This window comes from Colias philodice, chromosome 18, assembly GCF_061535455.1.
Source record: "Colias philodice isolate Cphi_HAF_F1 chromosome 18, ilColPhil1 Martin Lab GWU primary, whole genome shotgun sequence".
Lineage (NCBI taxonomy): Eukaryota > Metazoa > Arthropoda > Insecta > Lepidoptera > Pieridae > Colias > Colias philodice.
In genome coordinates, this window is record NC_143103.1 from 4,027,960 (window position 1) to 4,052,509 (window position 24,550).

Below are 24,550 nucleotides of genomic sequence, written 5' to 3' on the forward strand. Positions count from 1 at the left end.
ACTGATGAGTTACATTAAAGGAACACATCTTTGGGATTATTCAATTATGTATGTATTCAATCGAATGACGAAAATCTGGCTTGCAGCATGCACACATTTTAATTTGGTTAGTCGAAAAAATAAAATATATGAGTGTGTGGGGATTGCTAATCCTGAAACCGATCCAGACCGACATGACGTTGTTATCACGAACATGATTCATGGACCGCGTGAAACGATCAACCAACAAACACCATGCATGGTTGACAGCGAGTGTACCAAAAGGTATCCACGAAAATTGATGGCAGAGACCATCACAGGCAACGATGGTTACCCACTGTATCAGCGTCGATCACCCAATGATAATGGTAGAATTATTATCACAACTAAAGTGAAACGAAACGATGCACGATGGCGTGGTCGATAACAGTTAAAGAATGAAAAGAGTTAATCCATGCTGCAAAACTTTTTAAAATTCAATCATTTTTCTCTGAGACGTGTTTGAAGTAATAAATTAAAATACTTTTACATATATCAATCCATATAAATATTTATTTTGTATCATTGTATTACGTTCATCAAATCAAATCAAATCAAATCGTTCGTAAATTAGTTCAGCTAAAAGGTAACACAACATTCATTGACAGGGCGGTACAAAGTTCGCCGGGTCAGCTAGTTATTTTAAATAATTAACGTTTTTTTTTATGTACCAGCTTCGGAAAACGCTTAAAGGTTTTATAGGACAGCATAATATTTGAGATGTATGATCTGATAGCGCTAGCTCAATAATAATTGATTTACATCCTCGTACGTTGTGCATGAAATTGTCAATGCACGTACCACTATTGATTCGAGTTGGTTTGTTTAGTTCTAGCTTTATATTATAGCACTCTAGTAGATGTAATAGCTCTGAACGTTCCCTGGTGGCTTTAAGAGTGTCTATATTAAAGTCACCGCAGATTACTATTTTTTTCTTAGTAAGACAGTAATTTTCTAAAATATCTATAAAGTTTCGAAAGAACAGATTTATATCTTCCAATTTATTTCTCGGCGGGCGATATACACAAATAATTAGTAGATGTTCTATTTCTATGGCACAACATTCAATTATATTAGATACTAGCGGTCCGCCCCGGCTTCGCCCGTGGTACAAATTTACGTTTTCTCTACATAAGAACCATCCTCGTACTTCAAGGAATATAATAAAAAAAGAATTATCGAAATCGGTTCAGCCGTTCTCGAGTTATGCGCTTACCAACACATTTTGCGATCCATTTTTATATATAACTAGCGGGCCGCCCCGGCTTCGCCCGTGGTACATAATATTTACATTTTCTCTACATAAGAACCATCCTCGTACTTCAAGGAATATAATAAAAAAAGAATTATCGAAATCGGTTCAGCCGTTCTCGAGTTATGCGCTTACCAACACATTTAGCGATTCATTTTTATATATAAGACTAGCGGTCCACCCCGGCTTCGCCCGTGGTACATATTTACGTTTTCTCTACATAAAAACCATCCTCGTACTTCAAGGAATATAATAAAAAAAGAATTATCGAAATCGGTTCAGCCGTTCTCGAGTTATGCGCTTACCAACACATTTTGCGATTCATTTTTATATATAAGAGATACTGTATCGTGACGTAATTTCCGGTAAAGATCTATAGGTAAAAGTACTGCGCACCAGTATGCAGGTACCACCATGTCTATTTTTCCTCGTAGAAATTGCTGCTAATTTAAAATCGTCTATATTAATTAAATCTGTGTCTGCTTCAATCATATTATGCTCTGTTATACAAAGAATGTCAATATACACGTTGTCGTCTTTCAAGCTAACTGTCAATAAATCTGATTTATTAATAAGCCCATTAATATTTTGATGTAGAATGTTGAGATTATTTTTCACGAAAAAGACTATTATTATATTGTTTGTTTGGTAGTGAAGTAGTTTTGTGTAAGATTTCATTAGCAATATTATCTGGATCTGTCTGTGTCGTCTTATGCACCATCTGCGGTTCAATTTTTACTTTATAATTTTTTTGTTTTTTACGCAATATAAACAGTTTTCTTTGATAGTCTAGACGTAACACTTCCCGGAGTAACGAACGACATAAATTAATTGTAAATAATTTCTTCAAAGGTAAAAAAGATGAATAATTCATGTCTAAGTAGGTAGTATTATTAAATTTGTTACATATAAACTTTATATTATAATTTAACGTGTTTTCATTTAAATAATTATTGTATGGTACTTCTGGTATAATAATATTTTTCGTATTTTTCATTTTTCTTAACCAATTCTCTAAGCAATATTGCAGTTCATAGGGATTTTTATTATTTGTGCCTCCTAAGATAATGATGATATCGTTTATACTCAACTCATCGAAGCAATTTGATGATTTAACAACTTCGTGAAGCTCGGCGCCAGCTTTCCAAAAACAAGTTACGATGTATTCGTCACCCAAGAGCTTTTGAAGAGCCTTTTGCACTCCTCTGCCTTGTTGGTCGGCAAAAATAAAAATTTTCTGTTTTATTTTTAGTGCTCCATTATTATTATTCGATAACTCCTTATTGACATTAGAATAAGTAGAAATTATATGGGTTTTCTGGGGTGATATTGGGGAATGCTGAGGTAATTCGTCAATTTTTTCTGAGTTTTTAGGCGTAGGTGTTGATAAGATAGACGATTTATCGTTTGAACACAGGTTAATTGTTTTCTTGGGAGTAAAGTTCAGCAATGTTGGTATCAAATTTTCTTTAGTGGGTTGTTTTTTCTTTAACGTGCCTCTTTCCGGAGTTTTGCATAAAATTTTAAGGATGGAATAGCGCTTTGATGTTCCAATATTTGTTTTTTAAGTGAGCTATTTTCTAACAATAAGTTTTCTATTTCATTATGAGCAATGCTTAATTCTGGCTTTAGATGTTGTATTTGTTCTTGCTGTTGCTTATTAATTTGTCCAAACATAAATGTATTGCTAGATGTGGTCAAGTCCGTTATGCTGGAGGACGTTACGTTAACTTCATCGCTTGATATGAATGAGAGTGATAATGATTCCATTGATTGTGATCTCTGAGATTTTTTTCTTAATGTAACATTTTCAGAATCCATGTTTAAAAATATTTTATTTATACAATTTTGCTTTATATTGCAATTAAATAATGCAATGTTTAAATGTGTTGACGTTCCAGCTCTTCTTAATCGGCCAATAACTTGTAACAAGAAAATATGACGTTGAATGACGCCTGTATGTTTTTTTGCCAACTTGCCAAGTTAGGTGTGAAAGGGATAAAAAAACATACAGGCGTCATTCAACGTCATATTTTCTTGTTACAAGTTAATGGTCATAGTGTAATCTCCAGTGTATTAGATATAAGCTTTTTGATTATAATTAATAATTTGACATTTACAATTGCCAGCTACCTAAATAATAATAATAGTTTAATAAAACTAAAAAAACACGCTTTTTACAGAAAACCGAACTAAAAAATAGAAAATTTTATCAAATTAGTGTATTGTCATCGGTCCTCAATAAATCTACAAAGTTTGAACGAAATCTGGCCGTTTAAAGTGGGTCAAAATCGCGCCCAAAGATGTCGGTTACAAACATACAAACATACAGGTGAAGCTAATATAAAGCGTGTAAAAAGGTTTTAATTACTATTGATTAAGTAAAATATGTTTTTATTTTATAGAATGACCTAAATACCTCTTCTAGACTTCAGCAATGCTTTTAATACAGTCGACTTTGACATACTGCTGAGTCTGCTGCGTTTGATTAACATTCCAACTTCGGTGATTGACTGGTTTCGTAATTACCTGCGTGGCCGGCGGCAACGTGTTCTGATGGGTGACACCCACTCTTCTTGGGCTGCTGTCTCCGCCGGTGTGCCGCAGGGTGGCGTGTTGTCACCTCTCCTCTTTTCTATCTTTATAAATTCCTTAACCTCGCGCCTCACTTCTCTCTACCATATGTACGCTGACGACTTACAAATCTACACCCAGGCCTCGCTTAACAATTTACCTAGTGCTATCCGTCATATCAATGCCGAACTTGTAACCCTGGTCAATTGGAGTGACGAATACGGTCTAAAAATCAATCCTGCAAAGAGTCACGCGATTATCATGGGAAGTCCGTATCTCGTTTCCGAGATTGACTGGGGCGCCTTACCCAGTGTCTGCCTTGGTGGAGTCACAATTCCTTATTGTAAGGTGGTTAAAAATTTAGGTGTTCATCTCGACCAAACACTATCATGGTCTCACCACCTACAAGAGATCAGTCGTAAGGTGTATGCGGCATCGGGTACTCTTCGGCGTCTACGTAACTTTTTGCCTATTCCAACAAAAATTATGTTAGCTCAATCCCTTCTCTTCCCTATCCTTGACTATGCGGATGTGTGTTTTCCTGACCTTACGGTTGAGAATATGGAGAAACTTGAGCGACTGCAAAATCTTTTAATTCTTTTTTTTTTTTTTTATGTGAGAGGAGGCAACAGAGCAGACGTGACGCCTGATGGTAAGCGTTCAGCGTAGCCCATAAGCACCCACAACGCCAGGGACATTGGAAGTGTGTTGCCGGCCTTTTAGGAAAGAATACGCTCTCTTCTTAAAGGTCCCCAGATTGTAACCATTCGGGAATACCGTACTAGGAAGCTGGTTCCATATGACTGTTGTGCGCGGAAAGAAGCTCCGTTTAAAGCGCACAGTTGTCGACCGCCAGCAGTCAAGGTGGTGAGGGTGGTATTTCTGTTTATGGCGGGCTGTGCGGTAATGGAACTCAGCGGTGGGTAATGTTCCAAACAATTCCTCAGAGCACTCCCCATAGTAAATGCGGTAGAGAACGCATAAGGAAGCGATATCTCTTCGCAATGCCAGAGTATCAAGCCGATCGGTGAGACTCGGTTCGCCAACGAGTCGTACAGCTCTCCTTTGAATGCGGTCAAATGGAAGGAGGTATTGTTGGGGTGCCCCTGCCCAGAGATGGCAACAGTATTCCATGTGCGGCCTGACTTGCGCCTTATAAAGATTGAGGCGATGGCGCGACGTGAAATACTGTCCCGCTCTACAGAGCACACCAAGTGTGTGATTGAACCTGTGGCTGATTTCGATTTGTATTCGGCCTTCGCAAATTCGACCATGTCTCTATCTATCGCAGACGCCTCAAGTGGCTCCCTATTCGCCTCCGACATCATCTCCACTGCCTTCAATTACTATACCGTATCCTTTTCGATCCTTCCACTCCTTCCTTCCTTAAGAATAACTTCATTTTTCAACACTGCGAAAACTACTCTCTTCGATCAGCTGACAAACTTGTTTTGTGTATTCCCTCTCATCGCACCAATTTTTATGCGGGTTTTTTTGCTGTCTCTGCCGTCAAGTTATGGAACTCCCTACCTTTAAAAATCAGACTTGCTCCTTCCTTATCCTCTTTTAAACATCATGTCCGTAATCATTTCCTCTTAACTGCCTATAATTCGGATTAGTTTATGTAGTATACTTCTATTTAGTCTCTATTATATTTATATATATATATATATATATATATATATATATATATATATATATATATATATATATATATATATTGTTAGACGTAACATTTGATTTAATATTTTTGTGGATGAATAGTTGTCAATATAGCTGTCACTGTCACCTGTCAGAACATGCTTAGCTGTCGAATACTATAAATTGCCGCTTTCCTTTGACTCGTGGCGCAATCGTACGGATCGTGCCTAGGGGCTCGGACGTTGTTTATACGACGTTCGACCCAACTACCTTCACTTTGCTAATAGTCGTTGACTAGCTGCGATTTGTTAATCAATTAGGTAGCTGTGTAGAATCGCAGTACATTTTTGTTGCATTCAAACTAATATTTAAACCGGCCTCCCTTGTTATTTCTTACATCAGAAGTGGGATTGAATTCAAGCCCACTATTTTTAAATGTGTTTAAGTTTACGTAGTTTTGTAACTGGCATTTGTGTTTTTTTATTTCGTGCGTTGTGTAAAGTAAAAGTTTGTAACGTGGATTATTGTAACGGGAATGTAGTCCATCGAAGAAATTGTGTGTGCTATCTGGGCTGCGGTCCAGTGTTTGTAATAAAAACCTCTCAGTTCACAGGTAAATTAGATTGGGGGATGCGAGGGCCCTACGAAGTAGTGAACATCCTGCCTAGTGATCGATACGAGTTGAAACTTGTTGTGGTGACTACGGAAAGAAGACTCAAGCCGCGGCACAGCATAATATGGTGCCCTGGCGTGGCGAGTGGTGTCCTGAAGCATGTGCCGAGTTTTTTTGACGATGAATGTTATTGGCTCGTAGTGATTCAAATCGCTAGTCGAACCCTGGCGTTGAGGTATTGTCTAGTCGCTGACGTATCGTAGTGATGTATTTCACTAGTCGTACGAGCGTAGATATACCGTCAAGTCGCCGTCTGCATGTCCGTAGTGAGTTGTCTCGCTAGTCGGATTTGAGCGTTGAGGTATTGTCTAGTCGCTGACGTATCGTAGTGATGTATTTCACTAGTCGTACGAGCGTAGATATACCGTCAAGTCGCCGTCTGTATGTCCGTAGTGAGTTGACTCGCTAGTCGGAGTTGAGCGTTGAGGTATTGTCTAGTCGCTGTTTTACTAACGAGTGCGTAGAAAAGTATGGTCAGTGTGGCCGAGGCAGTGTGTTTTTGAAATCCCGAGATGAACTACCGTTGTATTGTAATACGAGAAAAGGCGTACGAGGACGTACGTTTGTCAGTATGGCCGTGTTAGACGTAACATTTGATTTAATATTTTTGTGGATGAATAGTTGTCAATATAGCTGTCACTGTCACCTGTCAGAACATGCTTAGCTGTCGAATACTATAAATTGCCGCTTTCCTTTGACTCGTGGCGCAATCGTACGGATCGTGCCTAGGGGCTCGGACGTTGTTTATACGACGTTCGACCCAACTACCTTCACTTTGCTAATAGTCGTTGACTAGCTGCGATTTGTTAATCAATTAGGTAGCTGTGTAGAATCGCAGTACATTTTTGTTGCATTCAAACTAATATTTAAACCGGCCTCCCTTGTTATTTCTTACAATATATTCTCTATATATATCTTCATTTAACATTTAGTGTTTATTTCATATATATATATATATATATATATATATATATATATATATATATATATATATTGCCACATATAAGATTACCACAATATATTAGTGAAAACCGCATTTAAATCGGATAAGCCGTTTCTGAGATTAGCGTGTTCAAACATACAGACAAACAGACAAACAGACAAAAAAAATTTTAACGACAGTTTTGGGTTTGGGATCGATTTAGTAATAACCCCTGCTAATTTTTTTTTACATATTATTTTCATTGTACAGACACCACTTTTCTAGAATTTTATTATATGTATTGATTGATGATGATATATTTATATTCGGAGCATCCGATAATTTTATCCTTATAGCGGGCATTAAGGAAATAACAACAGACAAAGCTGCTTATATCTTGTTTTTGCAATACTCATACTCATAATATGTATATATTATAGAATGGCATGACAGTCGCTTCAAGATGTCTGTGGAGTAAACATATCTTTGTAGTAGTTATATTATTAACAAAATGTGGATAAAAACATTATTATTTAGTATATTATTTTTACATATTTGCAGAGACGTGTCAAGCAGTAAGTACTCAGTAACTAACTAAACTATTTATTCAATACATGATATTTTGCGTATTTGATCCATTACTTAATTAATAGAATAAAAAACAAAGACTTTAGTATTCATGATATCATAATATGTTGGGATCTTCAACCTGTTTTATGATTTATTAATAATATTTATGTTGTTTATAAAAACTTTACTCGCGCGTGATATGAGATAACCCGTTGTTTGTATATTAAATGACTAGCGGTACGCCCCGGCTTCGCCCGTGGTACATATTTCGCAATAAAAGGTAGCCTATGTTCTTTCTCAGGGTCTAAAGATTATCTGTGCCAAATTTCATCAAAATCGGTCGAGTAGTTTATGCGTGAAAACCATACATACATACATACATACATACAAACCTTTCCTCTTTATAATATTAGTATAGATGATTAAATGTAGTTACATAATTATATTGCTAAAATTACAGGAAAATTGCTTCTTATTAAAAAAAATACATCATTTTCCTCCAGAACCTCATTAAGTCTTTGTTTTTCCTCAACTAAACTTTAATTCGGATAAAATGATCATTAACATCTTATATATAAAATTCTCGTGTCACAATGTTAGTCTGCATACTCCTCCGAAACGGGTGGACCGATTCTCATGAAATTTTCTGTGCATATCGGGTAAGTCTGAGAATCGGCCAACATCTATTTTTCATATGTACCACGGGCGAAGCCGGGGCGGACCGCTAGTATTTTATAAAAGGACGTTAGGTCCACCACAGGGAATTAAGCTTATTTACGATAATATTTAGGAAAATAGATAAGAACTGATAAAATTTTAATCTTTTATAGGCACCTTTCATAATACCTAAGTGATTAAAATATTTTTTAAATACTTGTTATTAATTAAATTTCTAGTTAAATCGGTTACAGCTTTAAAAAGGAGAAGTTATGAACGGCTTTTCCTCTATGTTTGTTACCTCAAAACTTTCGATGTTTGTTTTTCTGTCCGTCCGTCGTCCAACCGTCTTTTTTAGTAACCGTAACCCGAAACCGTTTTTTATCACGTATAATTGTAATGTGTAAAATAATTTTTTGTACAGTATAGCATTGTGGTGCTTTGGCATGTATGTAAGCCACATTTTTATAATTAAACTAGCGACCCGCCCCGGCTTCGCACGGGTGCAATGCTGATACTAAATACACTATAGAAAAACTGTGAACGTTGTATATACATAAAAACATAGCGGCCCGCTCCGGCTTCGCACGGGTATGGTATAAAATATATAGCCGGGCGGCCGGCCGGTGCTGCCGCAAACGCTACGTCCCGCATTTTTGAATCTGTTATATCTTCGAAAATATTCACTTAAATCATACGGTGTAAAGGGCCATATAGATCTATTTTACATGAACAATGTATTCAAGATATTTAATTGGTTAAGGATCAATGTTGTATTGGTTAAAATCGCTTCGAAAATTAGCCATTATTTGTCGTAAAAAGTAAATGACAAAAAAAAAGTTATTGTGGGTTATCCATAAGAAATAGACATATACCACCGCGGACTTTTCTGTAGACCTTTTCAATGTGTATAATAATTAGTACATTATTTTGATAAAACTCGTAGGGTTCAGCCTGCGTTTGCAATGTAAGCGGAAAAAATGTAATTTTTTACGACATCACATTAGAAACCTCAAAAATAACAGTACTTCTCCACTATTTGATGGATGTTATTATACATATAAACCTTCCTCTTGAATCACTCTATCTATTAAAAAAACCGCATCAAAATCCGTTGCGTAGTTTCAAAGATTTAAGCGTACAAAGAGACATAGGGACATAGGGACAGAGAAAGCGACTTTGTTTTATACTATGTAGTGATTGGTAAATAAATACTCCTTATTTTAACTATATCGAATTAAAAGAGATATCTATTATACATTTTGATCATGGCAAGACATATCTACAAGGTGTTTGTAATATCTCTTTTTCGTTTTCATTTTTTAAAGTGTTTGGAATCTCTCTTTTATAGAAATGATATGTACAGCAAAATTTATATTAATAACTATGTTATTTTAAGGAGAATGCAGCGATTGTCAAAAGTTTACATTATGCCAACCCGCCCTAACTATGTTATCAACAAGGAGAGATGACGAAACTAAAAAAATATTCACGGCAGCATATTGCGGATTCGATGAAGTATACAAGGTAACATATTATTTTAAGTCCTAAATTAAATGTATGTTAAAAAAAGTCTTAAATGTAAAAAAAATGGAATCATAAAGTTCCATTATGAGTCGTGCAAGAATTCTCCACAAAAGAACATGTTGTGTGTCACAATAATAAACGAACTGGCATTTTTTTCTGGGTGCATCGATTCATATTGTAAATAGAACAAATAAAATAACTTTGTAATGTTCCATGGCATTCTTTCAGGTATGCTGCTCGGATTTTATGACCGGGGTCCCTGCAAGCCTAAGTGATAGGAGTGGATCTGACATGGACAATACAGAAAAACTTAAGTTACTGCCCGAGGAATGCGGCGATATTCAGGGATCTCGTATCGTCGGTGGAACAGTAGCTAGCTTGTATGAATTCCCTTGGATGGCCCTGATATCCTACAATACACGTAAGATTCAATTGATTGTTTTACTGTAGTCATTGAATTTAATAAAGCAGAAACTTTCGGAACACTTAAGATTTAATAAAGAGACAAAAAAGGGTGTGTTTGCCGAGTACACATGTCAGAATTGAAACTTTTTTGGCAAGATTCAAAGACACCAAAATCGTCGCCATGGAGTACCATGTAGTATTGCCATGACGCGACGTTGATACTCTCAACGCGCCTATTGAAGTTTAACTTCAAAATACTTATTTTCAGGTAATGGTCATCGTTTCGGATGCAGTGGTAGTATCATAAACAAGCGATACATCCTGACCGCGGCTCACTGTGTACAAGGGAAGGACATAGCTGGGGTTCGTCTCGGCGAATTTGACGTTCGCTACCGAACAGATTGTGTGGGGGAGGAACCGAACATGGTGTGTGAGACGCATCTACAGGTAAAGACAAAAAGAACAAAACAAATTGATAATTGTATCTCTCCTAAGACAAAAAAATCCCACTCACTGTTTCACTATTCACTCCTACACTCCACGACGAATTCATTAAATGGATATTATAACTTTCCCCTTCAAAATCGTACAAATTTAATAATTTTATATAGACCGTGTGTTATGCAGAATCTCTAAATTACCTTACCCTTTTCTTTTCAGGATGTAGATGTCGAAGAGAAAATCATACATGATGAATACCAAACAGAACCATGGAAAAATAATGACATTGCTTTATTACGGCTTTCGGAGGACATTGACTTTAATCATAGTAAGTGTATTTCTTTATTTATTTCGATAAAACACGTAAATGTTATATATTTCAGGAAAGATAACAAAAGGGTCCAGAGTCCACTTAGGTCGTACAAAAAAAACATTCACACCAGTTATAATCATCATCTGTATGATATACTAGTGGTCCGCCCCGGCTTCGTCCGTGGTACATATTTACGTTTTCTCTACGTAAGAACCATCCTCGTACTTCAAGGAATTTAATAAAAAAAGTAATATTATATATTTATTCTAGAAAATGTTGCCCCCATCTGCCTTCCGGTGTCTGAAAGCTTGAAGAACACGACTTTGAGTGGAGAAAGGGCTACTGTAGCTGGTTGGGGTTTCACCGAGTCAGGGCGGGAGTCATCCGTGCTGCTGAAGGTGCTTGTGCCTATCAGGAGCGAACAAGTTTGCCGTAACTTCTATAACAGGTAAGACTCGCTATAATTATTAATCCAAGATTGAAATTCAAAGGGATATCTATTATGAACGTATAAGACTCTATATAAAGTTTGATATCAATCAATCGTATTAGTCGGATCTCTGCATAGACCAACATATAGACGGAGCTGTGTCGCGCTATAATTGCTGGCTCTCGCGATAACTGTATTAAAGAGATCACATTCAATTAACTAATCGTGATCATAATCATACGCTATAAAACATCAGATGTTACAAACTGTATTAGAAAACATGCCAAAATAACCCTACTCATCATGAGGATGCAAATATTATTCACAGTCAATTTCCAATAAGACACAAACAACTATAAAAACTCTTATACCAGATCATTGTTAATACTATAGCCTCCATACTTACATGAACCATGTGTTATCCAACAGGAAAGCAAATCGGAACGAAGACAGAACGCAGAACCAATTATGCGCAGGTGACCTCAACAAAGATTCCTGTGATGGTGACTCAGGGGGTCCTCTAATGTTGGAAGAGGAATATAATGGTGTGGACAGATTTGTCCAATTCGGTGTTGTATCACATGGACCGAAACGATGTGGCTCCAACTTCCCAGGAGTGTACACAGATGTCAGAAACTATGTGGACTGGATTTTGGAGAAGATGAAGCCTTAAAACATATTATTTTAAAGATCGAAATATTTTATTAGTTACTAAATATATAATTGAACATCTGTGTTGTTTTAATTAATTTCTAATAATTAGTTTCTTTGAACTTTATTAATCGTATCCATCAGTTAATTTGGAATACTTTCTTTTCCTTTTTCAAAAATATTTATATTTACGTCATGAGTTCTTTTCATATAATTTAGGTATGGTAATTAAAATAGGAAGTCAATAGTCATAATGGTTTATTTAAAATTACAGTGAAACCTAGCGAGCCCTGAATATAAATTTTTATTACAATACTCCTTTAATTTTAATTTCATTGAGATTCCGTTACTTTTGTATGGAAACGCGCTCTTCTAGGGAAGCGCGCTACATCCTAGGCCACATTTCAGCTTACCACCAGGCGAGATCGTTGCCTGATAATACGAATTTTCAAACCTTGTTTACTAATAGTTTAAATACATTTTGGTGGCTAATCTCCATCCTAGATGAAACCGAGAGAAAAAAAACTCGCGAAAATGTGAAATAAGATAGAGGTTTCTAAGTAAGACAGTTTTTTTTTTCTAAAATTAAAATTTGAAAGAATTGGCACCTAAAGTCGAAAAAAAATCTGTACTCTTCCTCCTTAAATGAACGAAAAATGAAAAATGCTGCCTCTTCGAAAATCCACAAAAAATATTGAAAATAAAAAATTGAATGCAATTATTACTGTTACTTGTTATTAAAACGATACATAAACATAAACTTCTTGAATAATTTTCTCTTTTTTTTTCCAAACAACATCTTACTAACCCGATTTTAATCCAGTTCACTGGAAGATAGAAAAGGTTATAAGGTTAAGGCTGATTACCATCTTGAAATTCCGATCAAAAAACCCACGATAAATTTGGCTTTTACGCGGAAGACGTAGGTACAATTAGCACACACTATATAACACGAATCTCGAAATTTATTTCGATTAGGTACATAGTCCCTAATCAGGAAAAAAGATGTAATAACATTTTCTGTTCTCGATTATGGTAGGATTAGGGTGCTTTTCCACTAGTAATGTTTGAGGGAAATGAGTCGTGCGACGATGTCTAGCTGTGCTATAAAAAATTGTGGGGGTTTCCATCAAAGCTGTGCGAGGAAAACGTGCGGTGCGAGAATGCGTTGTAATGTCATCTATTTACTCAAAAAAATGTATACGGTCGAATTGAGAACCTCCACCTTTTTTGAAGTCGGTTAATGATAGAACTAATAAACATAACTCGCTAACTTGTTTTGTATGCGCAAAAATCTAGCACCGCTGAGCCGTTTTCACCAGCTGCGCTAAGCGCAAGGTAAATGAAGCTTTACTATTGGTTCTTATATATCTAGAATAGTTTATTAAGAAAAACCTTTATCAAAATCCGATGCAAATTTATAAAAATCTAAACACTTTCTGACTTTATTTAATAATACGAATATACATATTATTGTTTCTTTACTTTTATGTAGGTACCCTGAACTCTCACATCCAGGATTCCCAAGACGATAAAATTTTCCAGTTCATTTTGAGATAACCTTATTGCTTCAAAAGTGAGATATTGCTTTGAGTTGCAAATTGCATTTACATCAAACGATCATAGAGCTAGAGCAAAATAATTCTTTCGTGATCTTTAAGTGTAAACGAAAACTCGTATTCAGTGTTTCTCAGTATAAGAACATTGCATAGAATCTTTTTGCACGCACTAAGAACAACGATAATATAATGCTCTACGCCTGTTAACACTAAAATAATTTGACATAATAGGGTTAGAATGAGCAGTCAATCGTTTGATGTAAATGCACCGTTATAAGAAGATTTAAAAGGAGCTTGAAACTTGCTTTATTATTTTCGGCTAAATCAAACATCTGTAGGTATTTTTTTAAATGGATTTCGTAAGGTAACCTGTTAAAAACTCGAATTTCTATTACCCGAATCTTAAAACCCCGAAAACGGTTGTTAGAACTGAAAGACAGATGTAATGAGTGACAAATTTTTTAAATTCCTTTTTTAATTTCCTAGATGAATCAATTTCCAGATGCACGAAAACTAGATTTTTAAAAAGTATTTTTTTGTTTCCGGTATTCTCATAATCCCTCATTATACCAGATTCTCAGAATACTTTTTTTTGTTTCCCATCGTACCATTTTCCAAATAAACTATTGCCAAATTTTTATAATCTTTTTATTTGGTTCCCATATAATCGTATAACAGATAAATTACTATTTTCAGACGTCGCACAGGCTCTATCTTTGGAGCCTGTGCGACGATTTCATTGTAAAAATCTAGAATATCTGTGTACTAATTTGGTACAGGGAAACAAAGAAAATAAAACATTATTTCCTGTTACTAAATTCAGAACAGAACGATTGCGAAAAGGAAAAAACACATTTAACATGGCATAATTTGTTATTGCATTACTTTATAATTATTAGTTTGTGATAATAAAAATATGTTTAATGCAAATATTTCAACATTGACGTAATAGTGGCGTAAAGGAATTATTTCAGGATTTAGTACGAGCGTTTACGCGGTCCGTGCGCTTTTTGGCTCAAATATGTGATTTTTCAAACCAGATTGTCCATCAACCACTTATCTTACAAACATATAAATTACTAATAATTTTAGGAAATGTTACTGTCTATGTTTTTTTTTCGATTAATACAGTGTTTGTGAATATCATCAAGATAACTGAGCCGATGATTAATTAATTTCACTTTTAGTGTCAATTTCGAAGCTAAAAATATCATACAATACATTTGTTTCTGATAGGGACCTACACATACGTTACGTACACTTTCAAATTATTTAACATTCATTTCATTGCCGTAGTATTATGCTAGGCGTCCATTAGAGACGGATCGGGGCGGGTCGCATCGCAACGGGCCGTCTCTAATGGACGCGCTGTTTGCTCCTGCGTCCACCTGTACGGGGCGCGGCGGGCCGGGCCGCAGCGCACCGCGCGCCGGCAGAAATCCGCCTGCGAAGCGATATCCGCCAATGCGTTGCGACCCGCCCCGACCCGATCCGTCGCTAATGGACGATGTTTCATACAAAACATAGGCCGGCGTATTTTTGCGTTGCGATGCGGCCCGGCCCGATCCGCCTAGTGGACGCCTAGCATTAGATGTAGGGTAGACTGAGTACGATTGAAACAAAGGACGGTTGAAACAACACGAATATCTCGCAAACCGTTGGTGGGGGGGTTAGGGGTCCAAGGGGAAAAAGAAGCGCACAACTGTTCTAAACACGAACTACAATGTTGCGTCGATCTCCGCGCGCTTCAGCTGATTTTATAAGACCCTATTGTGTTTTTATGACCAATAGTAGGTAAGTATTTTTGCTTGGAGATTTTTCCAATTATTGGCGTTTCTATAATTTTAAGGAAAAACGGCATTATTTCTAAAAAAAATATTTACCGATGAAATGTTATTCCTTTATTAGTATAATTACAACTTGTGGAAGAATCTTCGCAATGGGAAATGCTGAAATACACCATGTTTACACACATACGTCTCCAGAGCAACTGGACAGTGACGAACACACTGGTGGTGTGAAAATCACCTGAGTGGCGACAAGGTCACGCGCGCTTACGACTTCTAGTGTCTTGTTATTTAGATTTCTATGGCTCGACTATAAGTATATAGATAACACGTTTATTTGCGATAACAAAAAACTGCCGCACCGGTAGCATACATCCTAACATTAATAATGCGAAAATAACTCTATCTGTTTGTATCTCTGTATCGCTGGTACCTATGTGTTTTTTGTCCTTTGCACATTTTTACCAATGAACCGATTTTTCATGATGCGATAATTCATGCAATCATTAGAATAAAGAGTGAATTTTGTGTCTTGTGTACGTGTCCTCCATAAATGTATTCTTCCAGCATTTTCCAATATCACAGGTTGTAGAAATCACTTGTAAGAACTGCTGGTCGGGCTTGTTTTTCGCGATTTCTGACTTTTCTAGTACTCATACCTCAGTTGGTCTTTTAGAGTGTTTTGATCCCCATGAGAAACTGGATCGATTGGCATCAAAAAAAATTTTTTGAAAACTGCCGATTTCCTTGCTGACCGTACATTTTTTCAAAAATCTGTGAATGCAGATCAAAATTTCTCAAGAATTTAAGGATAGTCTCCTAAGAACGTTTTCAGGTAGCTACAACGGTTAAGGTACCTGCCCTTCATGCCCCATCTTAACCTTCCACCCTGTATTAGTGTCCCCGCATCCCGTCTAAAGCAGCGAGTTGGTACACAGTGGGGTTTTAGTCGGTAGGAATCTGACATAACGCACGGCTCCTTCCCCGGGAGCCGTGGGTATCTTAGGTAAGATTTCCCCACTTTAAAAAAAAATACCTAAGTACATAATATTATGTACTTTATTTCTGTTTTACTAAATTCGATTTTGACAAGATTTTTATCATAAATTCGACGGTTGTTGACTTTAAAAGAATATAAATTACTAGCTTTCCGCCTGCGGCTTCGCCCGCGTTTTCAAAAAAAAACCCGCATAGTTCCCGTTCCCGTGGGATTTCCGGGATAAAACCTAGCCTATGTCACTCAGAAATGATGTAGCTTTCCAACAGTGAAAGAATTTTTCAAATCTGCCAAGTAGTTTCGGAGCCTATTCAATTCATACAAACAAACAAACAAACAAAAAATCAAACCTTTCCTCTTTATAATATTTGTATAGATGTATAGATGTATATTATGTTTAATTTGTTTATTGGACAACTAGCTTTCCACCCGCGGCATCGCCCGTGCAGTCAAAGAAAAACCCGCATAGTTCCCGTTCCCGTGGGATTTCCGGGATAAAACTTATCATAATATGTCCTTTCTCGGGTATCAAAATATCTCTATACCATGCAAATTAGTTTAGTTGTTAAGGCGTGATTGAGTAACAGACAGACAGACATAGTTACTTTCGCATTTATAATATTAGTATGGATATAATAGCACAAAATAGCTACAGTCTTAGCTACAGTCCAAAAGCTGAGCTTTGTATAATATTTGTGCAGTGTGAGTGATCACCAAAAGTTCTTACTCTTAGTCAGAATAAAAACTATTACAAATAAAATGTATTCTTTATTTATTTAATACTTTATTGCACAAAATAAAAATAAATACAGGAATATTAAAAAATAATATAATTATTATTGTACATATGGCGGCCTTGCTAAAAACATAAATTTCAAGTTACGTATAACATATTAAAAAATGGGTATGTTCGGAGCCCTCTGTGCGAGAGTCCGACTCGCACTTGGCTGATTTTATTTATTATTTTAGCCCGGGTCATACCGGGTTAGCTCGGTCAACGTTCACGGCACATTTGCGATACATAAACATTCAAATTTATCCTAAAAAAAGGTTCATTATTTTAAGGAAAAAACATAACCGATAGGTAAATAATACGGAACAACATATTATGGTATCTAATTGTAATATGGTGCGTCAGTTGTCTCAAGTATTTCGTGCTGAATACACTTCTTAATAGTTAACTATCTAATACCAATTTAAAATGTTATTAAAAATTTTATTTTTCAGTATACCATTGTTTTACGTATGTTATGAAGTATCGAGCAGTAAGTAAACTATAAATAATTTCTATGATATGATATGAGCAGTAAGTAAACTATAATTAATGAGTATGATATGATGAAACCAAATTGTTATTTTTTATATTTGTTTTTCTTTTTATATGCCGTTGAAAGTCCCCTTTTCATAAATAACAAAACACTTAAAAATTCTCAGGAGAATGCAGTGACTGTCAAGATATTTTATCATGCCAGCCCGCGCTAGATCTAATAAGGAAAAAAAGAGATAATGATACACTACAAATTCTTAAAAAGGCTCGTTGCGGCTATCATGGCAGTATATACAAGGTAAGTACGATATAAGAAATAGTATTAACTATAACATAGCGTGATAACGAGAGTCTTTCAAATTAAAACAAAAAAGTGTAAATACATGACACACATCTTACTTATTTCATTAAAAATTTGTCCGTCCATAAAAAAACCCTCTTAGATTTCTGCCCGAGACTTCGCCTGCGTTTTAAAAGAAAAACCCGAATAGTTCCCGTTCCTGTGGGATTTACGAGATGTATGCCTGTATGTATGTAGCCTATGTCTTATTCTGGGTCTTCAGCTACCTACATACTAAATTTCATTATTAAAGGAAACATCCATCCATCCATACAAACAAACTTTCGCATTTATTATATTAGTAGGATATAAATGGAGGCTTCTTGTTACGTCTGTAATAACATTAGTATTGATATTAGATTGAATGTTCCCTTTTAACATTCCTACAGGTGTGCTGCTCAGATTTTGATAAGAATGCCTCAAAAACGCTATCTGACAGCAAAATAGAGAAACTTAAGCTCCTACCCGAGCTCGAGGTATGCGGCGAAATTGAATTTGTTCGTACACTTGGTGGAAAGATGTCTTATCCCGGCAGATTTCCCTGGATTGCCCTAATATCCTATCACACACGTAAGTATATTATTAACTATATTATACACTATACAGGGTGGCCCAAACCTTGACGAAATATTTTTGAGGGGAAGCAATTTATCTACTTACTTATTAAAAAAACTTTTGTTTTTTTTTTTTTTTGTAGATATTATTAAAATTTTTTTTTTTTTTTTTTTTTTTTAATTTTCCGTTTTGTAACATAACCCTGGAAAGTTTTATATGGAAAAAAATAGGTTGGGACCACCCTGACTCACTACATTATCTGAAAGCTGCATCGCAGAAACTAAAGTCATAAGTTTAAAACTCATTGAATGGTACTTGATGTTTTCTTCAGCAAATGGCCTTCAATTTGAATGCACTGGAAGTATCATAAACGAGAGATATATATTGACAACGGCACGCTGTGTCCAAGGGCAGAATATCGCTGGAGTTCGCCTCGGCGAATATGACCTCCGCTACAATGAGGATTGCATAGGAGAACAGCAGAACATCGTTTGTCAGTCGCATATACAGGTAAGGAACATAGAAGGAACATAATTTTCGATAAATTAGTTCTGTCTTTGGTCGCGCTCCCTCTCCGACACCTCTGAACAAAAAACAAACTATGGAATATAGTATAACTAGCGGTCCGCCCCGGCTTCGCCCGTGGTACCTACATGTTTAAACTATCCTATCTCTTAAGTTGGATCGAACTGCACATGGTGTGCGAATTGTATTATAATCGGTTAAGTGGTTTAGGAGTCCATTGAGGACAAACATTGTGACACGAGATTTATATATATTAAGATATACTACACTCTATATTCCATAGGAAACATAAACTACACGATATATCATAGAATTTTATAGTACAAGTAAATTGAAGTGAAGTTTTGACTAGCTTCATTGTATTTTTTCAGGATGTTGCTGTCGAAGAAGTAATCATACATGAAAAATACGGGAAGTTAAGAGCTTATAATGACATTGCCTTATTACGACTTGGGGAAGACATAGACTTTAGATATAGTAAGTATTTAGATATCGTAGTAATCTGTTTCTTCATTAATCCATCAGTCCTCGGAATCACAGACACAATAGAAAATCTATTGTGTCGCGCCCCGATCGGGGCTTACGGTGGTCAATGGGTTAAAAACATTTATTTACTTATTTAAAAATTGTATAATATGTTTGTTTATCAGCCATCTATCTGGTTTCCATAACACAAGCGAAAGCTTAGTATGGGATCAGATCGTGCCGTGTATGAAAATTGTCCTGAATATTTATTTATTTATTATCTAGTATTATTAAGCTATGTATTTAATGTACAAATAATTCAAGGTACCTTATAATACAAAAAAATCCTACAAACAGCATGGATTGTGGCCTACACACACGTATGATATATTTTATTATTTTTATAGATAACGTAGCCCCCGTTTGCCTTCCGGTAACTGCAGTCCTAAGTGACAAATCTTTGAGTGGAGAATGGGCTACTGTTGCTGGTTGGGGTCTCACAGAATACAAATCTGACGTGTTATTAGATGAGTTTGTATCGATCAAAACCGATGAAGTCTGTCGCAGTTTATATAATAGGTAAGACTAGGTACAAAATATATTCTAATCTTCCTCTAAATTCTTATTCGAGAACAGCGCTATCCATTTGTATAAAAAAAGAATGAAATTCTATGCAGTAGTTTTTAATTTATCGCGTATAGATAGATAGAGAGACGCGCTGAATTTTTATAATATGTGATAGATAATTTAACGTATCTTATTTTACAGAAATGGAGGCGAAAGAGAATTTAATAAAATATGCGCCGGTGGACTTACACCTGCACATATTTCGTTAGGTAATAAGGGACCGTGTGTAGGAGACTCGGGTGGTCCTCTTATGTTGGAAGCAGTAGTTTATGGCTCTGAACATTTTGTTCAGTACGGCATTGCATTGGATGGACCGATGCAATGCTCTTCAAGCTTTCCAAGAGTATACACAGATGTGCGAAAATACGTTGACTGGATTCTAGAAAATATTGAACCATAACAAGGCCTATCGCAGACGCCAGTCCTCTCCATTTATGTTTAATTGTACTTTTTGTAACCATAATTGTAAGTTTTTGACACAAATAAAATAAAAATATTTGAAATTTATATATATATACCTACATCATTTATTATTCAATAAATTAATTAAACTTATTGTTTCTGTTTATTATATGATAAAGTTACCCATACCTAATATTACCTTATATAAATTAAAGTAATAATAATAAATCTATCTAGTAAACATATTTAGAAAATATTTAAATGAAATTTTGCAAGACAATTTGTAATCTGTAATATAAAAAAAAGAATTAACGAAATCGGTTCTGCCGTTCTCGAGTTATAGCTTACCTATACCCTATACCTACCACATTTTGCGATTCATTTTTAGGGTTCCGTACCCAAAGGGTACATACTACATGGTCATGGTCTGTCTGTCCGTCTCCAGGCTGTATATCATAAACCATGATAGCTAGAAAGCTGAAATTTTCACAAATGATGTATTTCCGTTGCCACTATAACAACAAATAATAAAAATTAAATAAGTAAAGTACTGAGGGAGGGTCCCCATAGTACGGAACCCTTCGTGCGCGAGTCTTAGAGCGTTTTCACATTATCCGATCCGATATCGGATATCGGAAGCCGATAGCCGATATCCGATATCGGAGGGAAGTAAAATGTATGAAATATGTACCTGTCTTTCACATTGTCCGGTCCGATATCGGATATCGGAGCCGACACCGATATTCCCGGTGGCTATCGGACGATAATGTTCAGTGTTGCCAACTCAATTTTCGAAAAGGCTGTATACCAACAGCAAAAAAGCACTAGTTTGTGTATTTTCAGTCTTATAGGGCGCTCAATCTTTAAAAAAATTCTTTGCTTTTAACCTAAAACCCTTTCTATTAAAAGAAACCTTTTTTTATTAAGAAAACACACATTTAAGTATTTATAGGCATTTAAAATACGATTTATACGGCAGGTATTTTTATTTGCCGTATTAAAATATACGGCAATTGGCTGAACTGAAGTAAACAAAAATATATTGCGCTCTTAAATTCAAATATCTATCTTCGAAAACATTAGTGTCTATCATCTTTATTTTATCTCATTCTGCCTCGCTCCTCCTCCTACTCGGATGTTGGTTGTGCGGTTTATTGTATTGTTGTCATTGAGTGCTTTGTTTTTAACCGACTTCAAAAAAAGGAGGAGATTTCACACCGATTTTATTTTTATTTTGAATTTACAACAAAGAATACAAAGAATACAAATTCTAAAATAATTGCTTATGACAATAAAATAATTTATGTAAATTTACTGACAGGAAATTACAACAATCATATTACAAATATATTTGAACGAGTGACAATATTATTTTAGGATATTACAGTGTAATAAGAAAAAGAAAAGAAAATGTGAACAAAGATTGTATCACTTAATAAATTTAATATTTATCATAGGTACTACATGAACTTTTATAAATGTATGTAGTGAAAAAATGACTAAATGACTAGGTACGTCTTGCTAAAAATACATTTAATAGATTTTGAAAGGTATTTACATACTAATATGTATTACTAAAACCACAGACTAATAATAATATACTACGTATACAACTAAAACTATTAACTAATACTAGGTTGTAGTAGGCATTGATATAAATTTATTTAATTTATAATGTGTTAACATAAGTATATTATGTTATACAAATGACCGATATCAAAACTATTTAGTCAATAGCACATCTAAATAATATGCAGTAATTTGTGATATCAAATCTTTTTTTACATTTTACTTTTCTTTTTTGAAGTTGTTTTTCTATATCTTAGTTATTTTTAATGTACACGTACAACTATGTTATTCAATTATAGATTTTTTTTCAATTATACCTTTTTTTTTATCAACTGGCAATTTAGTTTAGTTTTCTCTAAAAATTTCTGGCAACACTCATGATGATATCGGAACGATTTTATCGGACAATGTGAAAGGGAAAATTGTATCCGATATCGGATATCGGCTATCGGCGTCCGATATCCGATATCGGATCGGATAATGTGAAAACGCTCTTACACCTACATAATTGGCAACGATTTAAAAAATCTAGGTAACTAGGTACTCGCAATCCACATTTTGCTATAATTAGGTACCTACTCGCAATCCACATTTTACTCCTATACTGTTAATTTCATTGAGAGAGAGAGTGGTTCATATGAATTTAGTTTGGAAAAATGTAATATATAAAATTCTCGTGTCGCTATGTTAGTTACCTGCATACTCCTCCAAAACGGCTGGACCGATCCTCATGAAATTTTCTGTGCATTTTTACTGAATTATTGGTACCTAACGTAATTATGACTTATCGACGAATTTACAAGTAGGTCGTAAACGAAAGAAACAATTACAGAAAGGTTTATTGAGTATAGAAGAAATCATCTGGACGATATAATAAACTTATTAATTACTCAACGATAAAAAATATAAACTATTGCTATAAATAATGTCTACTAGTAAGTATTGTGCTACTCTTCTGGTAATATATATATACAGTTTCAGCAGCATATATAGCAATCTAAATCTGCATAATATTATTCTAGTTATAGGTGATCTATAACTAGAATAATATTATGCAGATTTAGATTTAAGAAGCCGATCTTTTCGCAGGCTAATCTTATGCCGGTCACTCACATTCGCAAGAATACGCAAACAACAAGTTTAGGACATTTGCAAATATTTGTTCTTAAGGTTTTTCTCTACATGAGCGCAAACATACATATATATTCCACGAATCTTGGCTCGCAAGTGAGTGACCTGAGTAGCATAAGCCCCGAGTCTTTTGTTAAAATTGTGGGATCCTGAACCTGCTCACGATTATAATTACTGCTCCATTCCTGATTCCTCTAATGATATGACTAGCAGTGCCCCGCGGTTTAACCCGCATTGCCAATGCCCCGCTCCTATTGGACTAAGCGTGATAATATGTCGGCCTCTATATAACCTATGTTGGCCCGAACAGTTAGAAATATTCATGTAAAATTTGGAGTTCATGTAAAATCCATACAGTATTTTCTGAGTTTAAACTGTAAACAGACAAAATATCTAAAACTATATTTTTAGAATTATTTTAAAAATACATAATGTATATTCGATGTTATAGTTTTGACTTTTCTACGATTTTATTATATGAATAGATATCGTATAACTGCACGTTGATTATTATATACATTTGGATTTTCCCAGATGAAATGTTGTGACTGATAATCCCGAGAGCAGTTCGAAGCTCGCCCGAAGATTGTAGTTTCCGTCGATAAATCTTACGAGAATTGAAAATAAACACAATTCTGTTGGAATATATTTAGTATTCATTCAGATACATCGTGAAGAACATTAAATTTAAAAACAAATAATTCAGACTACGTTTAAATTCAATTCAATAAAGATTTTTTCATTCGTTAAATCGTATATCATAGAGAAAATGAAACTGGAAGGTTGATTTTATGCCCACTTCAATTTTCTTGTATATTTTAAAACGTTTTATAAATTTAATCAAGTATTGCAACTGTTTATGCAAATGATAACCTCTTGTAGAGAAGCCAACATACAAACTTACATAGATATAGGTACATAAAACTACATCTTATGATCTAGGTATTATTATTAGAACTTAGAAATACTAATTTAGTAATTTATTTATAACTTCTGAATTTGTTAATCTATAAATTTTGAAATTGTAAGCTTGTATCCAGTTAGTCTGTATACATCTTAATATATACCAGCGGTGACAAACATTGTGACACGAGATTTATATATAGATATTAAGATAAATCTCGTGTCACAATGTTTGTCCTCAATAGACTCCTAAACCACTTAACCGATTATAATAAATTTCGCACACCATGTGCAGTTCTATCCAACTTGAGAGATAGGATAGTTTAAACATGTAGGTACCACGGGCGAA

At 35.1% G+C, this 24,550-nt stretch overlaps 2 protein-coding genes across 2 annotated transcripts; both read left to right on the forward strand.

The window, feature by feature from the left end:
* The first annotated feature begins 7,535 nt into the window (after positions 1 to 7,535).
* LOC149480345 (CLIP domain-containing serine protease HP8-like) lies at positions 7,536 to 12,155 on the forward strand. Its single transcript, XM_089706502.1, has 7 exons — positions 7,536 to 7,655; positions 9,707 to 9,834; positions 10,063 to 10,255; positions 10,508 to 10,686; positions 10,900 to 11,008; positions 11,264 to 11,441; positions 11,853 to 12,155. Exons 1-7 carry the CDS (start codon positions 7,592 to 7,594, stop codon positions 12,094 to 12,096), a joined length of 1,095 nt encoding a protein of 364 aa, XP_089562628.1. The 5' UTR covers positions 7,536 to 7,591; the 3' UTR covers positions 12,097 to 12,155.
* Positions 12,156 to 17,560: 5,405 nt separating this feature from the next.
* Positions 17,561 to 20,699, forward strand: LOC149480346 (CLIP domain-containing serine protease B4-like). The gene is made up of 7 exons (XM_089706504.1): positions 17,561 to 17,682; positions 17,852 to 17,982; positions 18,414 to 18,594; positions 18,911 to 19,089; positions 19,476 to 19,581; positions 19,977 to 20,148; positions 20,338 to 20,699. The coding sequence occupies exons 1-7, from the start codon at positions 17,619 to 17,621 to the stop codon at positions 20,594 to 20,596; spliced, it is 1,092 nt and encodes a 363-aa protein (XP_089562630.1). The 5' UTR covers positions 17,561 to 17,618; the 3' UTR covers positions 20,597 to 20,699.
* The last annotated feature ends 3,851 nt before the right edge of the window (positions 20,700 to 24,550 follow it).